Source organism: Anopheles bellator, chromosome 1 (genome assembly GCF_943735745.2).
Source record: "Anopheles bellator chromosome 1, idAnoBellAS_SP24_06.2, whole genome shotgun sequence".
Classification (NCBI taxonomy): Eukaryota; Metazoa; Arthropoda; class Insecta; order Diptera; family Culicidae; genus Anopheles; species Anopheles bellator.
The window spans coordinates 46,241,537-46,269,506 of record NC_071285.1 but is presented as its reverse complement, the minus strand read 5'-3'; the positions used below and the strand labels follow the sequence as shown (position 1 = coordinate 46,269,506).

The 27,970-nt window shown below is 49.9% G+C and overlaps 1 protein-coding gene across 1 annotated transcript in view; it reads right to left on the bottom strand.

The window, feature by feature from the left end:
• Positions 1-371: 371 nt before the first annotated feature.
• Positions 372-27,970, bottom strand: part of LOC131215725 (potassium channel subfamily T member 2) — a 38,779-nt gene continuing 11,180 nt past the window's right edge. Inside the window, exons 2-29 of the mRNA XM_058210118.1 lie at positions 26,196-26,275; positions 25,192-25,291; positions 23,213-23,411; positions 22,417-22,491; positions 21,962-22,045; positions 21,001-21,095; positions 19,709-19,892; positions 18,923-19,186; positions 18,581-18,759; positions 18,352-18,492; positions 17,719-17,868; positions 17,434-17,633; positions 15,690-15,935; positions 13,919-14,215; positions 13,670-13,823; positions 11,700-11,840; positions 9,395-9,500; positions 9,108-9,323; positions 8,871-9,034; positions 8,698-8,809; positions 8,446-8,631; positions 7,670-7,882; positions 6,791-6,832; positions 4,484-4,660; positions 1,391-1,596; positions 1,006-1,300; positions 727-915; positions 372-653 (exon numbers count right to left, since the gene is read on the bottom strand). Coding sequence (XP_058066101.1) covers positions 372-653; positions 727-915; positions 1,006-1,300; positions 1,391-1,596; positions 4,484-4,660; positions 6,791-6,832; positions 7,670-7,882; positions 8,446-8,631; positions 8,698-8,809; positions 8,871-9,034; positions 9,108-9,323; positions 9,395-9,500; positions 11,700-11,840; positions 13,670-13,823; positions 13,919-14,215; positions 15,690-15,935; positions 17,434-17,633; positions 17,719-17,868; positions 18,352-18,492; positions 18,581-18,759; positions 18,923-19,186; positions 19,709-19,892; positions 21,001-21,095; positions 21,962-22,045; positions 22,417-22,491; positions 23,213-23,411; positions 25,192-25,291; positions 26,196-26,275 — 4,777 coding nt within the window. The remainder of the gene's footprint in view (positions 654-726; positions 916-1,005; positions 1,301-1,390; positions 1,597-4,483; positions 4,661-6,790; positions 6,833-7,669; positions 7,883-8,445; positions 8,632-8,697; positions 8,810-8,870; positions 9,035-9,107; positions 9,324-9,394; positions 9,501-11,699; positions 11,841-13,669; positions 13,824-13,918; positions 14,216-15,689; positions 15,936-17,433; positions 17,634-17,718; positions 17,869-18,351; positions 18,493-18,580; positions 18,760-18,922; positions 19,187-19,708; positions 19,893-21,000; positions 21,096-21,961; positions 22,046-22,416; positions 22,492-23,212; positions 23,412-25,191; positions 25,292-26,195; positions 26,276-27,970) is intronic.

Genomic DNA, 27,970 nt, shown 5'->3' with positions numbered 1-27,970 from the left:
ACGGTGCGGAGTAGCCGTGCCCTAAGTACAAAAGTTTAGTCCCCGCGTCTCTGTGCGCCGCTTCTAACGTCGCTTCGGTCCACGTTTTTTATCCAGCTGTAATGGTGGTTTGCGCGTTTGTCTAATACTGCCTGGCGCCTTCGTGTGTATCCAGCAGCCTTGCTCCCGGTCCCCGTTATAGTTGAGCATTACAGAGAGCTTAACAGCTGTGTTCAGAGGCTGCCTTCTATCTAGGCTCTACTGTCTACTGCTGCTTCTCGTGCCGGCGTCGGCTAGTACCGGCCACGACTACAACGGGTGTTGGGCTGGCTCTATATCCACTTGTTGTTGCGCACGGCTGAGCGGAGCCTGCGGCCCCACATTAAGTTATATCATACTATCGTTCCGTGCAGGTGATGCGGTTGCTGCTGCTGCTGCTGCTGTTGCTGCTGCTGTGACGCCGACCCCGACGGGGAATCGTTCTGCATCTGGATGTTGGGCGTCGAGACGCTGTTATTGCCGCTGGACTCGAGTGCATTGCTTAGGCCGAGCGTGGAGCCACCGAGCGTCGATCCGCCGAGCACCGAGCCGGGGCCACCGAGCGCGGACGGATTGATGCCACCGCCCATGCACGGCACCCCGATGATCGGTAGTGGTTCCTCCGGTGGTGTTACCTACGGCGAGCGGAGCGGTATTAGTGGAAGGCACCCGAGGGCGAACGGTGGGGAGCTTAGTTAGTACCCGCACCTCCAGTCCGATGCTGCCGTTCAGTGCAATCTTGATCGGGTTCGTGTGGTTCGTCGCCTGCATCAGCGTCGCAAAGTGGCTGATGCCGATCTCCTCCAGTGATGATTTTCGTCGTCCACCAGCCGCTCCGATGTGCGGTAGTCCTTGCCGCAGTGAGTTGGAGCGCCTCAGCAGAATGTCGCTGTCGATCTGGACCGGAAATGGAACAGAAAGAATGGAGGTGTGAGCATTGTGGGAACTCGTTTGCCGGTGGGGGCGAACGGTTTCGCTAGATGGTACCCTCAAGGAGTTGCTCCTTCCCCGCATCTGTCCCATTGCATTAGGACTATCTGGAAGAGATAGAGAATTCGATTTTGTTGTGACGAGCGGGGGCGGCCGGGGCGTTACGTAACCTGACATCGCCTGCGGTCCACCGATGGTGTTCAGGCCGATGCCAGAGCCGCGCCGGGAGCCGGCCGCCGCCGCCGCCGCCGCCAGGTTGATGTTGGAGCAGAATGATATGTTGGACTTGCGCCGCGAGTTGTGCCGCTCGAACGTTTTCTGGGCCGAGAACGGTGAAGGTCGTACCAGGTAGCTGCGGGGGGCGAGAACAAAGCACAAAGAATCGGTCACCGGATATCGGTACTACACCACCTGGGTGCGGCGGGGGGGCGCTGCTACCTACATAATGTCACCCTCTTCGAGCTTCAGATCGCACGACGGATTGATGATGACGTACGAGAGGTGGTTGCGCTTTTCGCTCACATCGTCATAGTCGATGCTGGGCAGGTTGAGCGACTCCATTCGGCTGCGCACCAGATTGGCGATCTCGGCCCGTTCGATTTGCTGCACATGATTATCCCGCGCTTCGTCGGCCATATTGATCGAATACTGATTGCATTTTGGTGCCATTCGATCGTACGACGACGAACGCGGATGATGGGCACGGACCCGGGACAGATACAGAGACAGGGGCAAACACGCAGGAGGAGAAGTGGTGGACAGCAGGCACGCGATCGTTGTTCACACGGGCGGGAAAAGAAGAGAACGGAAAAGGAATGGAATTAGAAAGCGCTGTTGCCGTCAGAACCGTGTTTGTGTCCTCTTGTCCACCGCCCTTTGGATTAGTGACACCACCAGGCTGGCTGGCAGGACTGATTGACTGGTGATGGTGATTGGCCGCCAGCACCACACAAACAACGTGCCTCTCCAGCGAGAAACGATACAGCAGTAGTAGTAGCAGCAGCAGCAGCAGTACAAAAAACAAATGCCCAACAGCAGCAGCAGCAGCAAACGGAACGAAACACACACAAAAAGCACGCAAAAACACATACACGTATAGGTGATCAACATAAATCGAAAGGAGGTGTCGCTCGGGTGTTGTGCTGACCTAGTGACCGCTTCCGGATTGCGCACGGTGCACGGTGCGGGTGTTAGGCCGTCCAAAAACTCTGGGTGATAGGGAAGGTGAGATGATCATGGGGCAAGCAGATTGGGGTGCAGTTGTTGGTGGCGCCCCATTTTTTGGGGCCATGTGAAGTAGCTGGGGCAGTAGTGCAATTCCCACAGGCAGCATGGGAGCAATTTACAAGATGGCGGCGGTTGCATTCAAAATTCAAACTCGAAGGAAGGAAGAGTTGACACGTGCGCACTCTTCTGCGAGTGACGGCGAGATACTATTAGGTGTTTGAATTAATTCTTTCCGTTTTTATTCAACATGTGTGTCCTAGCTACAGCAAAAAACACACACATGACTACCTTAATGAAAATATTGGCTGTTGTTAGTTACTACTTTCTGCCATCTTTTAGGTAGTTCCTCGATTCTGTGTCGATGAAACTTCTTATCTTTATCAACGATCCCCTCAGAATCCCTTTTTTCAATACGTTCATAATAAGTGACCGGCTGTGCTGCCAAATCGTTACTCATGTAACGGAACAAATACTATTCCGAAAGAGCAACATCTGGTGAATAATGTGGGGATTCCCATCCGACATTTTCGAGATATGTTTTGACCGGGTTTGAGATGTGGGGTCGACTTTTGTCATTTTGCAAAATCAGCCTATCATGTCTTTTATCCCAATCTCGTCGTTTTATGGCCAAAGCATTGCCAAAGCATTGGATTGTCCTTTAATAATTTCATAAGGTTTTAAAAACTCAAAGTACACCACACCTTTCATATCCCACCATATGCACATCATAACAGTTGAAAAGTGAAAATTTCGCTTTGGTTGCTATGGACCTGGTTCGCCAGGCTGTCTATACCGCCTGACAATCTATACCGCGTTAGATGCGCAATGATAGAAGCTATCAAACACATATTTCATAAAAAAAATATGTGTTATATTTAGTGAGTGATGCCATCTAGTGTAAAACGGAAGAAATTAATTCAAACACCTAACATAAGAAATGATGCCATGACAACGGTGTCGACAGCCTGGGATTCGAAGCACCCAATTGTGATGCACTTAATCGGGGATCTCGGGCTAGGGAAATTTGAATGCACAACAAGCTACTGGCAACAAGCCTACTCTGATTGATGGGCTGAACAACAGACAAATTGAAGCCATTTTCGAACACAATGCAAACACAGTAACGAACAAAAAAGTTACGAGTCTAAAGAAAAACTTCAACTTCAGCCGCGCAATTCATCTTAATTTGAGCCTATCAATTACTGGTGGGTTGATGAATGGTTAAGCTAGCAGCTAGGAGCCAACGTGTTGGCATAGAAACCCGTGAACTAATTTCTTGTAGGGCGCACTCCTTTCAGGCTCAACTACCCACTTCGGGACCCACACCGTTACGCACTAGAAACGCATGCTTCTTGTAACGCTACCGACCCCAGGTTTGTTGCAATCGGCCCCGTATCTGTTCCTTCGTTCAGTTTCGTGGGGAAAACACAACATCCGTACAGAGCATTACATACTTACCACCGCTGCGGCGCACACAGGTTGCATCGTTAGACGGGTTTAAGAGAAGGATTTAAAAGTGAAAACAGTTTGCGCCGCTGGGCTCTGGTCTGGGCCCTTCACAACATGCTATCGACGAATAGGAAATGGGGGGACCAATAATTTTCTTCCTTTGCAATTTCGCTTTCTCTACTGCTACAAACAGGTCTTGCAACGCAAAGTACGCTCTCCACTACGACGGACACTCCGCTACTCCGAACGGCACCAGCGTCCCAAAGTCAGTCAGTGATTACAATTTCAGGAAAGGAATTTTCACCAAGATACTGGACACAACAAGAAAACGAAAGACTTCAACACTGCGGCAGCAGCTTGGGGCAGATCGGTTGGTTGCTTTCCGGTGGATGAATCTATCGTGAATGGTGTGGTGTGCTGCGTATTGTGCGTTCTCACGTGAAAGAGACTTACACACTAGTGGGTAGTGAAAGGGAAACACGTGTCGAAAGGAAGAACACGGAAAACACGAGCAAGTGATCGTACATTTGATGTTTGGGTTGGTTGGTGATTTCAGGTGTGGCTTTCCGGTTTGTGAGGAGACTACTAACACGGGGACTGAGATCGGTGAGAGCTTTTTGCACTGGAATCAGTGCACACACAAGCACACACATTGGTGACGGAACGGAAAGGGTGGTGAACAAAAAAGTAGAGGTGTGTGATCTATCTGGCAGCCAATTGTTTTTTAGTTGAAGACGAATATCGAACCGATAAACCAAAGAGAACAACCGAAAGCTTCTGGATTCTCGGAACCCAAAACAGGAAAACGATAAGGAAACGGTGTGACGGGAAAGACAATGACAGAGTGACGTGAACTTACGCTCGATCCTTTACGGGCGGTGCATCCACCCAGACAGGACGACGACTTGCGAACCGTCGCCGGCGGTGGACGATAGGTAACACCCCGGAGGTTCGCTTCCGCGACGCCCTTGATCGGTGCGCCACTGGCCGAGGTGCTGCTAGCGGTGGCGGTGGTCGTAACCACTTCCTCCTCGTACTAAATGGCGTTTTCATGACAACACATGCGCGAGATATTGCACAAGCGAGCAGTAGAGCGAGCGAGCGAGCGAGCGAGCGAGACAGAGTGGCCGCGTTTATCGAGGATTTGAAAGATGGTAAGATGGTCGAATCGAATGAGAATCGAAAGTTAGTCAAAACACAACGTCGCAACGTCCACACAAACGAAACGGAATGGTAAAAATCGAGAAAGAGAGAAGAGAGAGAGAGAGAGAGAGAGAGAGAGTGAAAACACAAACAGATAGTGAGTAGTGGCAGGTGATGGAACACAAGAGTTTAGTAAACACGAAACACGTAACACATTTGCCCGTTCTCGAAGTGTCTGGGGTGGTGAATTTAAATGTGTGGTGAAACAGAAAACTATTTTACTCGATGGCAACACAAGTTAAAGTACGTGTTACGATACGGTTCCGCGACAGGACACAGGCTACGACACAGATCTTGGACCTTCTCGTACGGCTCAATCGACGAGACAGTCTCTGACACACCAGTGGGGGGGACTAGACACATGATTTTTAGAACAGTTTAGAACGGCATTGCGCTGGGAGCCCAGGGCAGGGATTCCCTGCGAACGGGGGATTATAACACAAACAGTTGGTGTAATACTTAAGTAAAGCAATGGTCGAAGAGATAAATGTTGATTAAATTTTGCCAACAATTTTGTCTATGAAAGCAAAGAAAAGCTTTTCGGGGTGATCGTTAATGGGGAGCTTCTACGATGGACGTGCTGCGCTAAGCTACCGATAAATGAACGACCGCACTAGATGGACCGTTAACGATGGCCCAGGCCCGGGGCCTTGGAGAGTCTCTATCACTAGAAAACGCACTAGAAAATAGAAAGTTCTACTACGACACTAAGGATACACTATTCCTACTGCCAACGGGAGACGCTTCCACAGCCTGCATGCTTCAGGGCTCTACTACTACCAGGAATCTTCCGCTTCCGCGTAGATCTACTACGAAAGTGTTCAATCATCACACGACCGGCATAATGCTTTGCTCTCGTAACGAAACACGTCCTACACACTCAAACTGGCTAACAACAAGTAATAGGAACTCATCCAAAAAAGGAACCAAATTACTCGCAATTTAGCTAAGCTCCCAGGTTCAAGACAAATGAACACCAATTGCCCAGTGGGATGAGCCACACAAACACAAAATAAGAAACTCTACATCGGACGGGTGTGGTGACTGCAAACTTTTTAGACTTTTGTGAACAGTTAGCTCAACTTGGGGGGTACAGATTACAGATTGTTAGGTAGAGTAGCAGTAGTAGTGAAAATATCAACAAAAGGGTACAACTCACTGTGTGCGTGTGCGATCAAATAATTCGTCCAGCTTTCGGTTAAGATTTGTTTCGATTCTGCTTTCTATAGCGCATTTCTTTACGTTTAGACATTATTTAGATTGCTACAGTTTGTTAGTAATAGGCGATTAGTTAGTTAGGTGATAGGGAAATTAGGGCTTTTTCTGCGACTAGAGGATGCAAAAACCAAAAGGCATCAAATAGGCGAAAACAGAGAGAGAAAGAGAGAGAGAGAGAGGAGGAAATAGAAAAGTGCGCTCATACGCGATCATAGATAGGAAAAGAAACGGGAAAACGATAGCAAACGATTGTGCAAACTACTAAAACAATAAATGTAAGAGAAAGGGCCAAGAGAACTCAGTTAAGCAAGACAGGACAAAGGGGTAGGAAGAAAGTTAGTAGCAAAAGTTAGATGTAAAAGAGTAAGAGAAAGAGTAAGAAAAGACAATCAGCGGTGGACGATCCGAACTGGTTGGTAATGGAATGTTTCAAAATACTGGAGAAGATCAATGGATACGTCGACAGATCTACAAAAGCTTAGTAGCGATAGGCTATGATGTAAAAATACTTTCTTTTCAAACAGAGAGAGAAAGAGCGAACGAGATAGAGAGATGGAAATAACAAATGGGCCCTTCGGAGGAAGTGGCACCAGCTCAACCGTAACGCAATCATTAATCGATAGTTCGATAAAGACAGAGGAGAAACGGACAAAACTGGCGACATGAGCCAAGAAAAACGAGTTAAAGTGAGTAAATATTGAGCGAAAAACAAAACAACCGAAGGCCAACTCGTTGTTCTACTAACTTTCGTCGGCTGTGTGGCGTTGCTTGCGTGGCAAAGTCTTCGCTACAGAGTGGGCCAATCACCGAATTTCGATTCGATAATAACCAAAAGCGGAGCACAAACAAGAATGCAAAGAAAGAGAAAAATACACAAGAATACAATAGTGGTTTGCTTTTGTTGATCCATTTCCGATATTCCGACGGTTGAGACAGCACCGGATTCGAGTCGCACAGATAACGCCTTCCTAGGTAAAGGTGCTAATGTATGTTTCCGACATGAATCTACTCCTGAGTTTGATTGTCTAGATGGTACTATAGTTTTAGAAAATGTGTTCTTCAGCCGTAGGCTTGCTAAGCAGTAACGGATATCTAGAGAGGTCAGTTCGAGAGCATCACGATGCTACTTGAGAATGAGATCTAAAATAAAAAACAAAAAACCGAAAGGGAGCCAGATGATGGCCGAAGGTACCAAGAAATAGAGAAGAAGAAACAGTTAGAGGCAGAAGAGCTGAGTAGAAATAGGGGGAACAGAGACAGACAGGGGACAGTTGAAGTAGCAGCGGGACGGCTGGGCCGAAAGGAAGAGTCCGAAACCAAATAAAAGACCGGGAAGACCTTCCATTCGGTACGTAAACTAAACGAGCTTGGTCTAAAGCATGGTGGTTAATGGTTAGCGAAAAACAGAAGAAAAAATCATAAATCAACAAACAACGAGGCGTGGATGGAAAATGGATGGAAACACAAACAAACCAAAGACTGATAAACCAAAGCGAACCCAAACGTGGCGAACATTAATTGAGGAAAATCTGAGGTTGTTTGTTTTTGATTGGTTTGTTTGATTGTTTGTTTGTTTGTTTGCTATTTAGCTTGTGGCTGTTTGCTGATTTTAAATTGGACTCACCGATGGTCGCAACCGCACACAATGTTTAATCCCGAAAGATCCAAACGGACGCCATTTTTCGGCGACTGGCGAACTACTCACATGTGATGCGTCCGCACTGGACGTGTCCTGGGTGCGATAGATACCGATCGGAATTTCGCAGGTCGTGGAGCACAGCTTCTGGTACAGCCGACCGTACGTACGGATCCACATGTCGTCCTTGGTGATTTTCATCTGCGAGTTTCAGCCGGAAGACCACCAAAGCGGACCACAAAAAGGCAGAAAGGTTAAAAAAAGATATCAAAACTTGTACCCACGCTTTCGGTTCGACATTAGCTGTAAACTGAGAGCTTCATTTACGGCGATGGAATGGAGGAAGCAATGCTTTGATGGTGTCCGAACGCCAATCTACAAAAAAACGGAATAAAGTGATTGCCATTGCCAGCCGAACTGTAACGACCGTGTTTTGGGGGCGGGACGTGGATGAGTGTTAAAAATGCTGTAGCCACGCGGGATGGTCGGCCGGATAAGGGGCATTAAAAATGCAACCAGTGTACGCAAGAAGAGGGACAAAGGTCACGAGATCCAATCGTTGGGTGAAAGTTTTATCATTGAATTAACCTAGCATTTGAACGGAACGCCAGCCCGTTTGATGTCCACCGGTGGTGTAATTGAGTTTGAGCTGTGCGACTCAGGGTGGAATGCTGTCGAAGTGTGTCCCCCATCGCCGCCATGCCGCCGCACGCCATCCGAATGAGCTCCTTAGCAGCTTACCACCGGTGGCGGGCGAAACTTACCGACGTGAGAAAACCGCTTCCCGGTGCCTGATCGATGCCGAGCAGCAACCGAACGAAGGTAATCACATAATCCTTCACGAACGCCTGATAGAGCAGCGTGTCCAGCATCGAGGCACTGAACACATTCCCCGCGGCAAACGGTAGACGAAACATGTATGATATGTGTGAGCCACGCTCTTTCTCCCGCTGCTCAGATGGAGAGGATAAAACGTGAGTGTCCTGCAGCGGAGCGGTTGAGAGTCCGATAAGTACCTTCTCCATTTTGCTCAGGTGCAGTGCGTATTTATCGTGCGCTCGGAACTGCATGAACCTCATGTTGGAGCTCTGCGACAGCTCGGTGATGCTTCTGATGCTAGGGAAAAACCTAGAACGGCACAACGTAAGATCGGCTCATTGGAGCGGCGTGAATCGGTATCGGTGCTTACTTGAACATGGTCTGCACGGCCACTATGGTGTTGCAGTCGGCCAGAGTGTCCTCTTCGGCCGAGTTCGACAGTTCCTTGTTCACTACGACCACGTTTTCGGCCAGCGTAATTCCGGCCCGGAGCAGATCATCGAGGCAGTCGATTGACCCTAGCATCCAGTAAACCTGCCGAGGGCACCCCGCCAAAATGGGAACAATAAGCCGATGGCGTACCCCTTGCATTCGGATGGCTGCTTACCAATGGGAAGTAGGATATTGCGTCCAGAAAGGCAATGTCAGGCCTTCGCTCCAACAGCAGGATGATCGGATTGAGCGATGTTTTCGATCGGAAGTGAGCTCGCAGTGGGATGATAAAATTGTAGATTCCGTTCGACGCGTAGTCGGCGGCCAGGATGATGGTCTTGTTCTGCCATTGGTACTCTTTCGCGTTCCTATAACTACAGTGTTCACAGACCTGCGGCAAAAAGGAGAAACTATCTTTAGGGGGCGAGCGTACCGGATCGCACAATCTGCGGACACACTTACTTGAGCAAGTTGTAAGCAACACAGCGGCTTTTTCTCCTTCAGCAGGAAACAAAGCGTGGGGCTGACACCGATGAACGGGGAGACGGGTGGGAAGCCTTTCACGATCCTGCAATGGTGACGGTATCGGAAACGGTATCGAAAACGGTTTGTTTAGCGGACAGATCGCGCCAAGGGATTCGAAATGCTCGTTCGAATGGGTGTCACATGACGCCACTAACGCGTGATCTCACTTTCGAGACGTTTCGATGACGAGGAATGCGAAAATTTCTATCACCCTACCGGGCGTCGGAACCAATCCGCGAACCAATCGCCCGAGATTTGGCAGGCTCTCGAAACGAATGAAACAGGAAGCAACAACACAGGCGGCGCTGAGACACTTACAACGTAACTAGGAGCTAGAGTAAAACGGAAACGAGCCAATCGGCGGCAAGCGGCGAGATTTGTAAGGTTAGCGGGCACTACTGTACGCTCGTACCGGAAACGATTACTACGATCAATGCCTGGAGCTCCGCTGCGGATGCGCATTGGCGTCAACAAAACATATACACACATAAAAACACAGTCATAATATAAATGTAATCAACTCTACAGGCAGACGTGGAGGTACAGAGCACTAAACGGAGCACAGCATTACGCTGGTTGCTGAGCGATAAACGATTGATTCAAAAGTTTCGGGATTTCAGCGAGATTGCTTAGTTTTGTGTAATGCGTTTCTGTGCCAACTTAAATCTTGCACTATTTGACAGCTAACTTCAAGCGAAGCTCCCGAACCCGAGCGTATAAACTGAAACCGGCCAGCATTGTTTACCATTTTTGGCGATAAGTTGCATCAAACTTATCGATTCATGAAGACGTATGAATAAAAAGCAAATAGAACACCTGCTGGAAAATGCTAGCAAAATTAATAACAGACGTCCGAAAGGGACCTCCGCGCAATAGTGCAATTAAATGGAAGTGCACCATCACGCTTCCACGCGAACAGATTACTACAACTGAACCAATTTTCACCTGCAGCAGCGAAAATGAAAGGTTTTTCGTTCACTCCGCGTGATTGTTTTTACACGATGCACGATAACGAATTCTATCGTGTTTCACGTTCGCCACCATTAGTGCCATGACGGGGCCACTTTTTGCCCAGCCCCATGATGGGAGCGCATCCGGGGTCATTACTCGGGGCTAGGTGGATCAGTGAGTGAAAAGGTTCAACGTTCATTACAAACAACACACCTGACACAGCCGACGTATGGAACCAGAACGTTTAGCTAGAACGCGCGGAAGAGAAACAATCACGCCGTCCGAAACGATCGATCGGTGTTCAATATCCTTAATGGGTTGCATATTAATCCACCCAGCCAGTGTGAGTCGGCCGGGCGGCCGGACACATTAGAATCTCGAGCGATATCTCCGTCCCTTCCTGTGGCCGGTGTACACTCGACCGAGCATTAGACAGTCGATATCCTTCGAATGGGTTCCGCAATGGCGCCGCATCCGCACGACGGTCGACGTCGTTATCCGATCTTTACCGATTCACCGCACGCCAGCGAACACGGGGTTGCATTTCCGTTTCCGGATCGTTTAGCCCCTCCGGATGGAGTGGGTGCTGTGTGTCACCCGCTCGACCGCCACCGATGACGACGACGACGAGGGACTCTCTCAAGCACCGCAAACGGCTTAAGATGCTACACCATGCGCCTCCATTCGCTCCACGGTCGTTGCTTCGTCTGCTGATTTATTGCATTAGCCTGCCCTCCCTGGGTGGGTGCGAACGAAGTGGCCTAGTGGAAGATTTACGGAATGGTACTGCCCGAAACGCGGTATCCTAAAGGATTACAACATTGCGCTGCGGTGGCGGCGGTTTTCCCACGCTTACAGTTGAGCGACAAAACGGTCCGGCTCTCCGTCCCGGAGTATATTTCTACGCAACAGTAAACGGTGTAAACAATAAAATCCTGGACGGAAGCACTTTGAGTGTAGAAATTTATTGCAAAATTGAGCGCCGAAATTGCAATCCGAATAACGTAGATTGTAAGTCTCTGTCCAGACACATTCAAATACAGTCAAAAGCACAGTGCGTTACATACGGCAGCAGCAGCGCAGCAGGCATACGACAGCATAGCAACGTAAATAGTAAACATAACAACTCAACGCATAAGTGAACGTGACATGAGCAAACCAAACACAACAAAACGGTACAGGATGTCAAGCGAACGGCAATGAATGGCAGTGGAAAATGTGGCAAGCAAAACGGTAACGATCGAAGCAGAAGAAGAAGAAGAAGAAAGGAAGTGAGGAAGAAAACACTTACCGCGAACAATCAGTATGCCATGCAGGGGGTGTATGAGTCGAGTCTTTGGATTCGGATGTCGAACTACAACATTTGGATTCGCCGGATGAGCTCAGAACGAGCGAAACCGTTTGCAGCAGAGAAAGGTCTGCACTTCCGGCGCTAGAGTGTGTATGCGTTTATGTTTTTTGGACATCAAACGTGTGGGTGTGCGGTATACACAACGGGAATTGTGTGTGTTTGTGTGAATTACGTGCATATGTAGGAAAACACACAAAGGACGCGAAGGCGGTTGTTTTGATTACATTGAACCACGGAAACCATCGAAATGTGTGTTCATCGGCCAAAAGTTCGGTTTGTTGAATTTGGTGTTTTGTTTTTGCGACGATAAGATTTCACGTGGTTTGGAATTAATTTACCATCGGTTGGTGTTGTTGGTTTTTAAGTATTGTTTTATGTTTTTAGGAAGGACAGAACCGACCGGGTGATGTGCGGCGGTGGTGGTGGTGGTGGTGGTGGCAGCGGTGGTGGGTTCATTCGTGCAGAGACGTGCAGACCAAATGTGGAAAAATATAGAGAAGAAGTAAAAGGAAGGTTCAGGAAATGTTACAGCGAGTCGAGTTGAGAAACGAACGAACAAACAAACAAACGATAAAAAAAAGAGACCAAACCTTAAGAAATGAAATCCAAACAACAGTGGACAAGAGGTGGGAAATGAAAAGTACGGAAACGAAAGTAAACAGTACGATCGAGAAGAGGGGACAAATAAACACGATACGAAAAGGGTGTAGAGTTCCCTCAAGGATCGGCTCAGCTGCCCTGGAAGTGCTTTGAAACCGGACGGCGGCCACTTATATTTAACAGTCAGGCAATTTACACCATCGCGCACTACACGGTGACCTCAGTATTGTTGTGTGGGCTAAGTCTTCTTAAAACTAACATAAAACTTTGACTTGATAGTTCGAAACACGGAAGGGAAGAATAGGATTCCAAGCCCCTCGATCGAAAAAAAAACAAAAAGACCAAATAGTAGTAAAAAATGAAACACCGAAATTTTGCGAAAAGCCAATAGTGTGTAGCGAGATCGTGGCGAATGAGTGTCATTATATTGAAAACAGGAGTAAGTAAGTTGATAGAAAGACTAGGAGCCAATTAAGGAACTAGTAGCAAAGCATTTTAACTGCCTTCCTTGGGCGAAGGTCTGCTCAATCGACTTGCGGTCCAGGGAGTGTTTAAAATAGAAACGAAGCGAATCGATACGCCCAACCACCGATTGACCGAGATTCTTACGAACACACGTTCATTCAGCACCGGAAGCAGCCAATCTCCTCGTAATCGTAACCGGGGGCACACGGGAAGGGGGTTTATGACGCACTTTTCCGTCCGCCCAGTTCCCCCGCCTGACTCAGTGACAGACAAAAGACGTTTGACAAAAGTCCAAAGGCTTCGTTCCGGTTCGTCCTGTGCCGGTCGTCGGACTGCAGGTTGCCCCCATGTGTTGCCCGAACCTAATTGGACTTCCTGGAGACAACTAAAACCGATCACCATTTGGCTCGATTAACTAATCCAATCCGTTCCCCCGACACGGAGAGCGACGGAGGGTGAAAGAGAGAGAGAGAGAGCGAGGGCGATGCACGTCAGCAGTGGGGGCTTGATGTGAGTGTAACCGACACCGAGACCGGGTTATTTATAGGCCCCGAGATTCCGGGTTATCCCGGGGTAGGATCTCTCCTTTTGAGCCAATGTGATGGAAGATTATCCTTCAACACGAGGCACACGGCACTGGCACTGCATCTGACAGTTGTGTGTTTCGCGGTGGGCAATTTGTCCTCCTCCGCCAGCCAACCTTCCATCCCCAAAGAGGGAGTATTTCTCACCCATTGTCCCCGCCGGAAAATGTCACCGATCTGAGATCTGTCCCGGGAGCTGAGTGTTGTGGGCCAGGACCCACATGATGCACTCACCGGCTCGCCGGCCTTACAGATACTTACGCAATCTTCTCGGACGGGGACCGCCAAGGCACGTCGTCGTCGAGCTCGTCGTCGCTCTCGTTGTCCTCCCCATCGATACCGTCCTCGCCGGAAATGCTGAACGATGATGACGTGAACATGTCCGGCACGGGCAGAATCGACGGTCGGCGACTCCCTGCGTATTTGTGTGTCAAAACAACGCCAAAGAAAACAACAACACTCACTGTAGAGTACTGCAAGAAACACACGGTTCGCATCGAGTTCACCAACCTCGCCGCTGGTTGAGTATGTCCGGGCTGAGCAGGTTCGGGTTGTTGCCGCTCGGTATCTCGAGATGGTTGGCTGACGAGATGGCGGGCGGACCGAGCGATGATTGCGTGGTCGTTGTGGCGGTTGTCGTCGTCGTGGCCCCGCCCGCCATGTGGCCCGCCACCGAAACGGACGCCGCGGTCTCCTTCAGGCTGGGCCGGGAGTCCGAGATCGTGATGGCACTGGTGAGGGCCGTGGCCGCCATATTGGTGCCACCGCCGGCGGCACCGGCCGCGAGGCTCTCCGTGTACGTGGCGGCTGCAATGGAAAAGGGAAGGAGCACAAGGAACCATCGGTCAGCTCAGATCGTGGCCATAGGATCGGGCGGTGATGGTTTTCGGTGCCGTGGGGAGTAGTTCCTTTTCGAAAGCTGGAGAAAAGCTGGCTCTTAGTACTGGCCGTACTGCATGCCGTTACGGAAGCGCGAAGGAACCAAATGAACTCGAATCTCGAAGGTCCCCAAAAGGGATCGAGTTTAAGGCCGTGGCAAAAATCAATATCTGGCCGTTCATTTGAGTCCCTTTGGGGGCGAGGATTAATTGATTGATGAATAAAAGCACCCCATGCACTGACAGGGCCACGCCGGCTGGTGACGTATTTTTCCGGTTCCGGACTCCGACCGAGCGCACTTTCATAAAAGTATTCATGCAAAGCGATAAGCCGAGGTGATTGAAATTGAATAATTGATTGACAGAAAAAACAAACAAACAGGCTCCGATTGGATCTCCGACAGAGAGTAAGCGTCCGTCGAGAGTTACCGTGGGTCACAAAAAACGAAATGGTGCAATAAACAAACATTCAAACACCCGGACCCTGGCTGCAGGTGTTGAATGAAGCGTGACGGTGATGATGAATGAATTTAAATTTAACATTAACAATCACAGCGCCCCCCCCGATTGGCGGGTGGACTGGCCTCCGAGAGCAAACTACATCTACAGATTCGAACCTTTTCACATCGACCAGGCTCTAAGCTACGGCACATGCAACAGAAAGGTGTCAGGTTCGTGTTTCTGTTCGTGGTAGTAGATTGAAGTCCGTATAAAAATATAAAAATAAACGTCACGAAATGTTCACTACTGGCCGCCGTTCTTTGTTTTCTCTTGAGGCCACCCGGAAGGGACCCCATCCTGTAGAGCCTCCGGTTATAAATAGTATATTTGGAAAATGAGGGCAAGCGGCTCGAGCGCCGCCTCGAGGTCCCGGCCGGGGTCGAGGAAGAAGGAACCGAAAAACTGAAGCTATATTGGAAAGGCTAAGCTTGTTGAGGCAGAGCTTGTTAACTATAGAGGCTCGCAGGTAACGGTCCCAACGAAACGTTAAAGTGGGTCACCGAGAGAGAGAGAAAGAGAGAGAAAGAGAGAGAGAGAGAGAGAAGGAGAAAGGTTTATGTGTGACAAACGATCAAAATATAGGAAATTCCCACACATGCGTCAAAGAGAGAGAGAGAGAGAGATAGAGAGAGCGCAGGAAGTCCATCAAAAGTAGCGGATATGGCAGGACGATAGTAGAGATCGAGGAAACAACACAAACAGGCGGTTACAAGCAGAGCTAAGAGCAGAGAAGAGGTCAAGCGAACGCAACTGAGATATGGCAGGGTTACGACTTTAGCCCCCTTTGGGGTTTCGGGCGTTCGGGAGTTTGGCAGGCTACTTCCGGCTACCATCATCCTAGGTGGAGGAGCTAGAGCGGGCGGGAAGGAAAGCGGGCAGGGCAGTGGGGAGGGCACACTCACGCACGGCCAGTGTCGTAATGTCACTACTGTCCCTCACTACGGGCGTGGGCCTGCAGTAACTGCGCAGAGAGCCGGGGCTGTCTGAGTTGGCCGAATTGAGACTGGGGCTGTGCGGCACGCGCACACAGACCGAAGGCACTGGGGCCATGGGCGGCCCGCCGCGGCCGCCCCCGCCGCCGGTGATGGTGTTGATGTTGTGGTTGTTGTTGTTGTTGTTACTGATGTTGTTGTTGTTGTTTGAGGTTACTGGTTGGCGCGAATGGCGGGTTACGGGCAGGCAGGCAGAACGAGAAAACGACAGAGAGCTCCGTTGGAGTGTGAAATGTTCGTTGGCTGATTGATTAATGTTTTTTTTCTTTTTCCATTGTTCCATTTTCCCAATTGTTTCGCAAGGGGAACTAAAATAAAACCGCAAACGCGAAGGTGGCTTCTGGATGGGATCTGTGATTTGGGCTGGTCTTGGGATCATTCCAAAACGTGCACACTCGGCTAAAGCGAACGTAACCTGTGTTCGGAAAATACCGGGTCCTTTTACTTTGAATTCTTGGTCATGTTCATTCCGCATTCATGGTTAATGTAAGAATTCATCAAAATATCTTTACTTTGTGTATTTGAAGACAACCAAACGGGATTGTTTTGACATTTTAAGTGTACGGAGGTGAGATTGAGCAGGAACAATTCAATTGTTATTGTTAGGGCAAAACTCGTTGCTTGGCACATTTTACACAGTATAAAATTAAAAAGCGAGATTTTCTTTAAAAAAAAAAGTAAATCAGCCATATTCTCGCTCTACTCAGACACTCCTCACCATAAAATTGTTCCAACAAATTATAGCTCTCAGTATCAGATCAAGATTAACACAAAATTTAATGTTGCGTTGTAACTCGTGTACTAAACTTACTAATTGATGTGGCTGCATTTTATATTTTTCTCGTTTGACACCAAAAAAAGCGCCCAAGAAACTGATCCTTGGACAATGGTTAGAGTCGAAAATTTAGTCGAAAACCATCCCCAGCGTTGGCTAGAGAGTCATAAATTTACAACAAAAAGATTTTTATGGGTTATAATCAATGTCCCGGTATTTTTTGAACACAGTAGTGTGACCTAAGGCTAATTGTGAACGTGGCAAAGTGACGCATCTCCAAAGCTATGAGCTGGAAAAGCATGGATCTACACCATGGATCTATGGTTGGTGGCACCTGGAAACACACGTCTGGATCATCATCATCACAGATCATCATCGTTAACAAAAAAAAAAAAAAACAGGGGAGCAACACAAAAAAGCCAGCGAAAGAACACACTTAACAGAGATGCAAAACGTTCAGCGTTCACGGCGCCAGCGACAACCAAAGCAGTAGGAGGGGCACACAGCCCAGAGACAGGGAAGGCTGGACAACCAAGCAAAACTGAAAACAGGAAACACCGGGGGAAATGAACAGCCCTTTCCGGTTCGGCACCCGAGACCTGAAGAACCCCGGGAATCGCAACCGAAAGCACTTCCGCCATTAAAACAGATTGACAATCCGGGCCGAAAGCGACGTGAAGCGCGAGCACGTGATGAATATTAGAACCAACAAAAACAGATACAGAGAGAGAGAGAGAGGGGGGGAAGAGAGAGTGAGGAAGATAGACTCGATCACGGAGACAACAAAAAAAAGGGACGGATTGATACGGCGACTGGCGACTGCTCCACCGCACAGGCTCGGGGAGGTGTATCCTGGCGGCCACCAGGACCTGCACCTACCTTCCTTCGGGGGCTGGTCGGGGCTCTGGTTTTGGTTCTGGTTCACCACGAACGCCGAGTTCTCCTCCTTGGTGATGCTCATGTAGTAGCAGGTGTCGTCCTTCTTCATGATATGGCGCGGTCCCGGATTGAGCAGGATCGTTTCCTCGTAGAACTCGGGCAGCTCCGCGGGCCGCACACCGACCAGCGCCACACCGTACCTGGTGGGGTACCAGAGTGCAGAGGATTAGAGGACACGCGGGCACCGGAAGCGGCCGACGATTCGGGTTCGCGGCTGCTACTTACTTGCGGTGCGAGTGAAAGCTGGCGTAGGTGAAACTTTTGCCCTCGTACTCCCCGAAGAACCGGCTGTCGCCGAGCACGATGTGGTAGATCTCGTTGCCGGAGCACTTACCGTACAGCCGGTGCCACTCCTCGGCCGACTGTTGGCCCTCCCTGCGGAGTAGACGAAGAGAAAGGGCACGTGTCACGGATCCGTGTCTCACTCTTATAAGCCTTTCACCGGCAAAAATGCCGCCGGCGGCTTTCCCGGGGCCGACACATTTGACGCGCGCAACTTTTGCGGATCTGCAGTAATCAACGTGAAACGTCTCCTTCTTGCGAGCTTCCGCGGGCGGCAATGGAAAGGACACGCGGTGCCGACATTAATTGGCCTACGGCGGTGTGCGTATCTTACGAGGCAACTTTTCCCATTAGACCAAATTTACGCCATCATCGAGCATACTCGAGTAGCCCGAGGCTGCCTGTGTTTGACAAGCCATCGATTGCCGTCGGGGACGCGTTCAACGCAGTGACAGAACACACACCATAACTCAACACTCGACTGCAGCCGGAGCCGTGGATGGTTATTTAAGTAAACAGTTCACCGAGTGAGCGGTCTGTCCGGTTTTCCGGGATAGTTCCAGGCGCGATACTTACTGTCCCCGTGACGTGTGCAGCAGCAGCGTGACGAGCGTACTCGCTCCCGGGCATGTGCAGTTGTTGGCGAGCAGTGCATATTTGAACTCGTCCTCGCAGACGACGTGCTCGGCAAACTTGACGTGCAGCTTGTTCTCGGGCCTGCAACGGGGTGGTGTCGGGGGTCCAAAGGTTAGGTTCCAAAGTCCAAAGGCTCTCCCACCCACCGGAAGGGACTCAGGGGACTTACCGGAAAATTTGTACATACTGGGGAATGTTGGGCGCAAAGTCCTTGACCGCCCACGAGCGCAGGATCGCGTGCTCGTCCGCGGCCGTTTTGTCGGCGTAGCTGCGTGCCGCCAGGATGAAGCACGCTTCCGCCTCGGCCATGCGTGCCCGGGCGAGGTCGCCATCCTTGAGACAGGAGCCCTGGATTCCGCCGAGAATAAAAGTGCAGACCAGACAGTGTCTTAGATTTACTGTGCGAAGGGATTGTCGAGATCGAGTTCCATTCCAGTCGGCACGGCACGTCCTTCGGTGCTGGCCGGCGCTACAATCAATAGGACACTAGGGACACTCTCCGGTGCCGTACCTGGATGTAGATGACGCGCTGGGCCCAGATTGGCACTTGGAGGATCATACGCATGGTGGTGTCGAGCTCCATCGGGCTGAGCAGCACCACGTAGTAGTCCTGCAGCAGCGGATGGGCGTAGAACTCGTTCAGGAAGTCCATGATGGTGTCGGCGTGCAGCGTGGTCGAGCAGACGACGACGTGCTTCTCGCTTTGGGCCCGATGCGACGAGTAGCTTCCGCCCAGCTTCTGCCGTTCCATCCACGTGAACGCCAGCTGCTCGAACTGGAGGTGCCGAAATCGAGAGAGAGAAAGAGAGAGGGAGAGAGTGTGAGGTGCCACCGAAAATAAAACGGCGAACGATACATTAATTCAGCGACCCGGGACCATCCATTTTGTCAGGACCATCGGGGAACAATTTGGCAGACTTTTATCTAATTAAGTTTTATTTGATTTCGCTGAATAATAATCGCCTGCCAGCCCCTGATGGACGCGGCTGTCGCTCGACCGGGGGCTCGCCTTTAATTTCCATCGATTTCGAGCCGGTCTCCCCGGTGTTTAAAGAACCGGAAAAGCTTTCAGAACAAAATGCGTTCGCCGTTAATGGACGGTACGCGGCGCAATTGGACGGAGTGTTTCACGGTTTCACGGGTCTTGGGGTGCTGCCAAAAATTCATTGGCCGCACGCCAAATGTCAGCGGCACAGCACAGTCTGGCAGACACGAGATTGATGGTGCTCATTAAAATGTGTTCCCGCCCGGACCCCAATGGTGGCCTCCCTTTGGGTCACCGTGGCCTCTACGTTACCTGAGTCGGAAGCACGATCAGCGCTACGCATATCATGATGACCATGAACAGCTGCGAAGGCCAGATGTCCGGCACAAAGTCCCCGTAGCCGACGGTCGAGAACGTCACCACCACGTAGTAGGTGCTCTGGAACAGGTTCAGGTGCCGGTGGCCAGCCCGCTGAAAGTGCTGTATCCCGCAGACGCTGTTGTTGGCGAGAGAGAGAGAGAGAGAGAGAGAGAAAACCTTGGTCTTTAGTTTCATATGCTTTTGTCTCTGCAGGACTCTTCATGGGGATTGGAATAAGAAAGAAGAAATAAAGGTTGGCGGTGCGCCCTAAAGAGATTGACATGGGGACTCATACAGGACGAGAATCGAACTCGTCACTGTCACGTTGACAGCCGCGCGAGTGTTGCCAACTGGAGCGAGGAAAATCGGCAAACTAAAGCCTTGCCATTGGGACACCCGATTTACGAAAGCTCGATTGGAACGAAAGCCGAATCGAAACCGGTACCGGGAAAAGAACGTTTCATTAAAGCATTCAAGTCGATCTCGGCTGCACGCGGACACCGACGTAAAGGTTCTTCGACCGAGCCGATGGAAATGGATTGTTTAAATTAAATTATTACACCAGAGACTCCAGGTTTTCGCATTCAGCAGCCAGAAGACATCCGAAGCAGCCAGAAGGATGGAAGGGGCGACGGAATACTAACGACGACGACGACGCTGAGCTGAGCGACGGTCCAACTAAACGGGGAGCACATTAAGTAGCTTTATATATTTATGATACTACTGTGTCCTGGCCCACTACCCGGGATGTGTCTCGGCGTATTATTATTCAGAGAGCGAGAGACCGCGGGCACGGTGCCCCCCCGAACTGGTAGCCATCTCCGTCACTCCGTTCTCGGCCCGTCCCGTCCCGTCCCGGGCATTTGCATAAATAGTGGAAATTTAAATAAAGTAACCGACGTGGCAGAGCTCACACTGAACGGTGCGACCTACAATGCTCCGGAAGCGAAACGAATCGGTCGTCGGAAGGGCCGTGATGGCGACGCGATTTAAAAGCTCGGTTCGATGATGTCGGTTTCCGCCTTCCAGGCAACTCGAGCCTGTTCCGTTTCCGGGTCCACGACGGCCATTGGAATCCCCGTAACCTGTGGCACATTTATTATTGATTTTCTATCGCCATCATGTTGTTTCTTGGGGCGTTTCGGTAAGGGTTGGTCGTGTGTTCTCGATTTACAACGCGATTGGAAAGGGGTTTCGGGGAGCAACAGTGTTTTGGTTGGGATCGATTGGAACGTGTGACTTACCTCGTGAACACCAGACAGAGTAGGGTCGCCGACAGGATCGTCAGCTGTTGGGACAGGGCTGACTGTGACTTTTGCATCGCCCGGTGAAGGTCATTCTGGAAGAAAGCAAACAAACACGGCCGATGGCCGATGGAGAGACATTAGTAGCGATTTGGGGAACCCGCGGGGAAGGTTTCACGATGCTGGACCATTATGGGCCACTCGTAAGACCGGGGGTCATTGGCTGGTAGTAAAATCTGGTGATGGTTTTATGTCAAGATCATAATCCGCGCCACCCGGAACTGCCCGGAATGGCGGAGTGAGAGCCCTCCGGGAGGCCCCTAGTCGGGAGGTCGTTAAAACTCCAACATACACGGGCAGTAAACTAAGAACCCCACCCAGGTCCGAATTTACTTTTCGTACGAATCGGGTTTGATTAGACTCGGCCCCCGAGTACAAGTAACTTTGTCGTCTCGGCGAACCCCGCAAAGGGCACCGGCAAAAGGCGGGCCGTCCCAGTGATGATTGCCACTGCGGTATCTGCCTTCGAATGCCCTTGACGTCGTCCATTGAAGGGGCTCCAGGCTACCGCATCGTTGCAATGTACTAACCGAGGAACTAACCGATGCGGTTCGGCACTATCTTCGCAGCCGCAACTACATTTCTCGCCCCAAAAAGGAAGCCGTTTCGAGGTGCGAGAGCCATAACGCGCCAAGCACTTCTACCAATCGCTCCGGGCTCAATCTGCGGCGCTCGTCTCGAATGAGTTTGGTCGTAAAAATTTGATATGATAATAAAATAAAAATGAATGAACCGTAATCAAAAGCAGGGGGCCGCTGCAGGGCCGGACACGTCTTACGAGCGGGCGACGATAAGAGACAATGGTCAGCAAACGCGAGATGATGGAAGCACTGGTCGTGGTCGCGGTACTTTCTGGAAGTCTGAGGCGGTCCGGAAAACGGTCCTGAAACGATCTACTTACAAACATGTTCTCGAGCGATCGCTTCGCCAGCCAGCAGTTCAGGAACACCGGAATGAATAAGTTCCTGAACGGGGGCCATAAAATCTGTGCTCTCCCCGCCGATGAGGGGCCCGTCGCCGACATGTTGACAGAGTGACGTTTGATGTTGTTGGAGAATGGAGACGCCCATCCAGGGATAGAAAAGAGAAAAAAATCACTTCATTAATTCTTAATTCTCACCACCGAATCGAAGGTCGTGGCCGTCGGTCGTCTTGCGGCACAGGACCACCGTCTGCTTAGTATCCACGTCGACACACATTACTTCTTCGTGCTGGCAGTCAGTACGATAAGTTCCCACGGTACGATGGCGCATTCTTTCCACAAGACGTTTCCCACACTCGCCGAGGAACGCCGAGGTATTCGGCAGTATGGTCATTAATGTTTCAAGGAGCCAGCCCTAGCCACCAATAGCTTACCGTCACGGCGAACGGGATCGTTGTAACGAGTTCCAGGATAAAATGAAACGATAAAATTTGCTGCCATATATTGCCCTGAAACGAGACAGCGAAAGAGAGAGAGAGAGAGAGTGAATGGATGATGATGATTAACGCTGACAGACGGATCCTGGCAGACAGCAGGAGCGCGAAGGTGAAGCTGTCCGAAAAATGTACGATGCGGAGTGCGATAGATATTTTTCGGGGCGGCTCGATAATCTAAACGATTGTGTATCGATTTTCTTCGATCTCTGCTCTGTGGGATATTGTTTCCTTATTGGTTTTGCTGGACCTTTGTTTTGAAGTAGGTCGTGGCCGACGATTAGGGTGAGACGAGTTAAACCTTTAGCGAAGGTTGCTATGTTTGCTGCCAAGGAAATTCGAGCTCTGAGGTGAGCCCCCTTTTTTATTGCAACAGATTAAAGGTTAGTTTATTCCGAGTTTTCGTACATAATTTTCCATTATTTCTAGCGGAACAGCAAACCAACTTTTCGCCAAATTGAATGATCCGTTTTCGGGTGAATCTCTCAACAACAAAAAAAGGTTACTTTCATTTTTAGTACCTAACACTGAGCGGAGATTGATGAACAAATAATTAACAACGAAAGGATAAGATATACGAGGGCCCGTGTTTTGGCAGGGATCGCGCGAGGATTACGTTTCATTCCGTGCCGCGGATTAAGGTTAGCAGGCTAACCGCGGGGGCTCGAACCCTTCCGGTGAAACCGCGAAACTGGACACCGTTCGCTGCGTGCGTGCCCCGATCCGACCAACTCACCTTGTAGCCGAGGTACGCCATCAGCAGCGCTTCGGTGAGCGATATGAGGGCCAGGACCAGCTGCACCGCCCACAGCTCGTTCGGTCGGTTCACCCACAGGATGGCGTCCCAGTTGATAATGGGGTCCTCCTGGAACGCTTCCTCGGTTCGCGTCGCCGACCACAGAAACTCCGTCTTGTTGCCAACCTTACAGCCGTAACTTTAGGTCGTCGCGAGCAAGAGAACGAGACAAACCCCGACGGAAGACACTACATCAAATCGAGGTTCAAACACACATCGACCCACTGGTTCTAAGGGTACCGTTCGAAACTTGATCAATCGAGACGCTTCCGGCTGAGAGGGAGAGAGAGGCTGAGAGAGAGTCCGGGCTAATGTTTGGACAAAGTTGATGCCGGAAGGACGGAATTGTTTTCCGTTATTCGCTGCTGGTGCACACCAACAGCAGCATCCAGCATGATCGTATCCAATCACAACTGCTCTGGTGATGCTTGAAATGCGAACGACTTCGACGGGGAGTCCAACGCCACAAGGAGACCCGATGTTTGGAGAGTCGTTTGGCACACAATTTTCGGCAAAAGCTCACCGAACGGTCCACCTCCGTGTGCTGGGAAGTACATGTGGGATGCATGCTGCTCCCGTCGCCCACTCGGCTGACCCCCGGAGTGGGACCCGAGTAACTTTGTTAAAATATTCATGTACATATTAATTGAATTTTGTTCTTCTTGTCGTGACGTTGTTGGTGCGCGGCTTCTTTGTTAGTCCGGGATGCTACCTACTGGTCCACGGTCCGTAACGTCTACACTCACGCTTGATGTCTGGCCCCGCAGATGAAGCCCTCTTTTTCCACTGGATGGCCCAGTGCCAAGAGTCGTCGTCAGCGCCACCAGGGTCGGCGAATCGAATTGGGCGTAATGCTATGCAAAAGTATTCATGTCCTACCGTAAATCTTAAAGTGGATTCGGAAGCAAAGGATGTTGCCGGTTGTCCAAACGGATCGCTCTAAGCTCGCCCTGGTGGGGCGAACCGAGCCGGGACGTGAGTTACCCCGACTTCACCCGAGGGGAGAGACCGTGAGGACCAACCCACCCCGAGAAGGTACCAAGGATAACTCGAACATCGTGTCCACACCTGGACCACCGGGGCGGGTTTCTCACGTAATTTGATGTGGAATACAAAATGGGAACATGAAAGGAACCGCATCCACGGATCCCGCGTTGACGGGCTGTCATGAAAACTTAATATCCTTGTTCTTTCCAATGGCCAGGCCGGGCGGTCCGGTGACAGTTTCAAAGTGTTAGGCCGACAGAAATCAATCAAATCGCGAAGTGAGGCGCGACGGCTCACCGGAACCGATCCAGAAGTTTGGTCCGTCTATTTCTGGAGCTTCGGGTCCAATCGAGCAGAAAAGCCACGTCAACTATAATTTATGGGAGACTGCCCAGCCCAGTGTGTGCGCGGCCAAGGACACCCGGAGGAACGTTGGGCCTAAATTCCAATAAAGGATCCGAAATCCGGTACCCGGATTGTTACTATACCCGGGAAGGATTAAGCAAGGATATACCTTCGGGTGAAACACCAACAAACAGTTTGGGTTCTGTAATGAGGTTAAATTGGACATTGGGACGGGGGACATAGTGGTGAAACCAGAACTCCCGAAGGTTGACGATTATTAACATCGCTTGTGGCAGCCGTCCTGGTCGATGGTGTGGTTTGGAAATTTAAATGATTGGATTAAGTGGTTTTATGCATGGGTGGCCCGGGGGTGGAGCCTTCAGGGTGGGTGTTAAAATCACCGCACCGGAATCATTACCGGTGGCAACATATCCAAATCACCAGTCTCTCTCTCTCTCACTCTCTCTCTGGACGTATTTGCTTTGTGGAGTCTATCGATCAACGGTGTCCCGATTGGAATATCTGACCAGAAAGTGGGCTTTATGCGCGGATATCGATTGTTTGGTGGGGGGACCACCCGTACTTACCACGTCGCGAACGTTGGGTTCAGATCCGTCACCACCCGAAATATGTACAGAACGCAGGTGAGCAACTTAAAGAATAAATTAGCGATACGTATCCTTAAACCTTGCGCAAAGGAAGGAAGATAAATCGGAAAAAACGAACATTATGTTAGAGTACATCAATCACGTGTTTTTTTCAAAATATATTACTTCGAACGAAAAAAGATCCACCGACGGTTCTGTGCCGGAAACGGTCGGTTTGTCTAGGATCGATTGAATTAAGGGCGACAGGACCAATATATCGGGCTATTTTTGGAACCGAATCGCTGCTCCGCCGGCGATCGATCGGTCCAAAGGAATGCACATTCCGAACTACAAAAATGTAACGTTCACCGGGTAACTTGTTAGTCTCCTGCGGTGAGTGTTGACGTGTACCGGAACTGTTCGACCCCTCAGGCAACAACGAGGCCGGGTCATTAAGTTGCACTGATTAATCGCAAGCCCTGCGCATAACCCGTTCAACTCCTTCCAGCATTCTTATGCGCTTGGCGCGCGTTAATTGATTGTTTTGTGAGTCCGTACGGCCACACGAAAATTACACGAATACACGAAAATCGCTGGCACGAACTACGTGCCACGAAATGAATTATTTATTTAGAGCCCCCCCGTGGGGAGGCATCGGTTTCCGGATGTCCGGCTCCACCTCCAGAACGACGAGGGAACAACTATATTCCGAAACTGCCGGCCGGGCCGTGTAGAGGAACAAGTTCTCGGGTGGACGACACAACTGAAAATTCGCCCTAAAGGCACTGCGGCGCAATTGTTGCCCTCGGACCAGCAGCAAGCAGCGCGTCAGTTTGTTAATTAATTTTTCCCGCAGTTCTGCTACACAAGTTTTAAGCAATGGAACCGGGCAATGTTTCGTTACATTGTTGGCCACCCTAGTGGGCGGAAAGTGTGACATTTCCTGGCCGGGCATTTTGTTAACCGAAAATTAGTACACATTATAAAAAGCGGGCTCTACTTACTTGATCTTTGATTCTTTATAAAATATAGTTGCAGTCTTTCTTTGAATGTGTTTTCATTTACATAATATTCTACCCGTACTCTGTGGAGAAGAAGAGAAAGAAGAGAACGAAACGATCGATCAGTGTGTGCAGGCTCATCAACTCCAAATGCATAAATGATTGTGCCAGTAAGACTTTCAGTAGCACCAGCACCACTTCGGATAGGAGCACTGATTACCAGACGCTGGGTCGTGGGAACTAAATGGCATACGTAGCATATCCGGCACCACCGGAAACACAATATAGAATGGTGCAACTCTGCAAAGGTGACTTCTCACCACACTGTGTCGCCTTGCGCCTTGGCCTCTGGCGGTGACGACTCCCGCAGGCGGAGAAGTTGGTCTCTCGGTTTCGAATGTTTGCGACGTATTGTGGCGAATGCTGGAAGCCATCATCAGTTCAATGCACCAAATGGCACGAGAACTCGGCGGTACTTAACGGAGCGAGAGAAAATTAGTTTTCCCAACAAACATTCTAGTGGACTGGAGAACGCGATGGACGGAGAACAACTCGCTTCCCAACCGTAATACTACAACTTTTTATTGTGTTGAGATTTTTATGTTAAGTTTACGAGACTTTAATTAAGTTATAAATTGTATTTTATAGGTTACATTCTAACTAAATCGTTGTGGTAAGTCAATTTGATCAACTTTTCATAACCGACCCAATATTAACCGAATGGCCAGAACGCTTCCAAATTTCGTCAGTGACTTATTCAAAAAATCCATTTGGTATAAACTGTGTCCTAACAAATTTAACGTTAGGTTAGAAAACGATGAAAATAACAAATTGATGTTCATGTCAAGTTATCAAGTGACAGTGGGCGATCGTGTCAATTTTGTACGCCTTTGTGACACTCGGATGAAGCATAGTAGGCCTTCACCCATCAAGCTACTTTCACCTTTCAACCCAAGCCAAACACTCTCAGCTGACTAGATCATGAAAAAGGACAATATTTAAAAAGCTGGAGAGCTGAGCCCTGGAACTCGACCCAGAGTTGGTTTGATGAACTAATAAATAAAACACTGACTGACCCCTTGAGATAGAGTTGTCTGATGGGGGCGATGCTTGAGTTGCGACCGTTCGGCTACGCCTTTGTATGCCATGGATGACGCTATTCGCTTGACGATAATGGAAACGGAATCGCACATTGCTCATCAAAATTTTCGGTTCCATGACGTCACCGTCAGTTCTGAAGCTCTGCATCGTTCACTCCGGGGCGGGGCGCCCGTAGACGCAGAGGCAAGAAGTAAAACCCCCGTCGGGCTATTTATAGTCTCCGGAGAGTAGAAATAAACCGACCGGCTGTTGGGTGCTGGCTCTAAAAATAGAACCCCAAGTTGGGGCACTAGGCTCCTGTTAGAATCCCATCATGCTGCGCTCTGTTTCTAATTCCACGCCGTTCACCATCGGCCAATTCTACGATGGCGTCGTTCAACATGGCAAGCTACACCTTTTTTCGCCACCTTCATGTTCACTCAACGGGTTTTTCGGTTTGGTGACGCAGAGAGCGCGAACATTTGGGAGCTTTACGCTTGAAGTGAAATCGTGAGCCTGGCGGCTGTGTGCGGTCGGGACTTCCATCGAGGACACGCACCGGTGCACACTGTGCACTGGCGCTTCCGGTCGCAAATAAAGCAAAATGGTTTGAAAAAAAAAAGCGGAGCATTACACAGTTTTTGGTCGAAGTTGATAAAGTCCCCCCGCCGGGAGGAGGTTGGATGCTGGGATCGAGC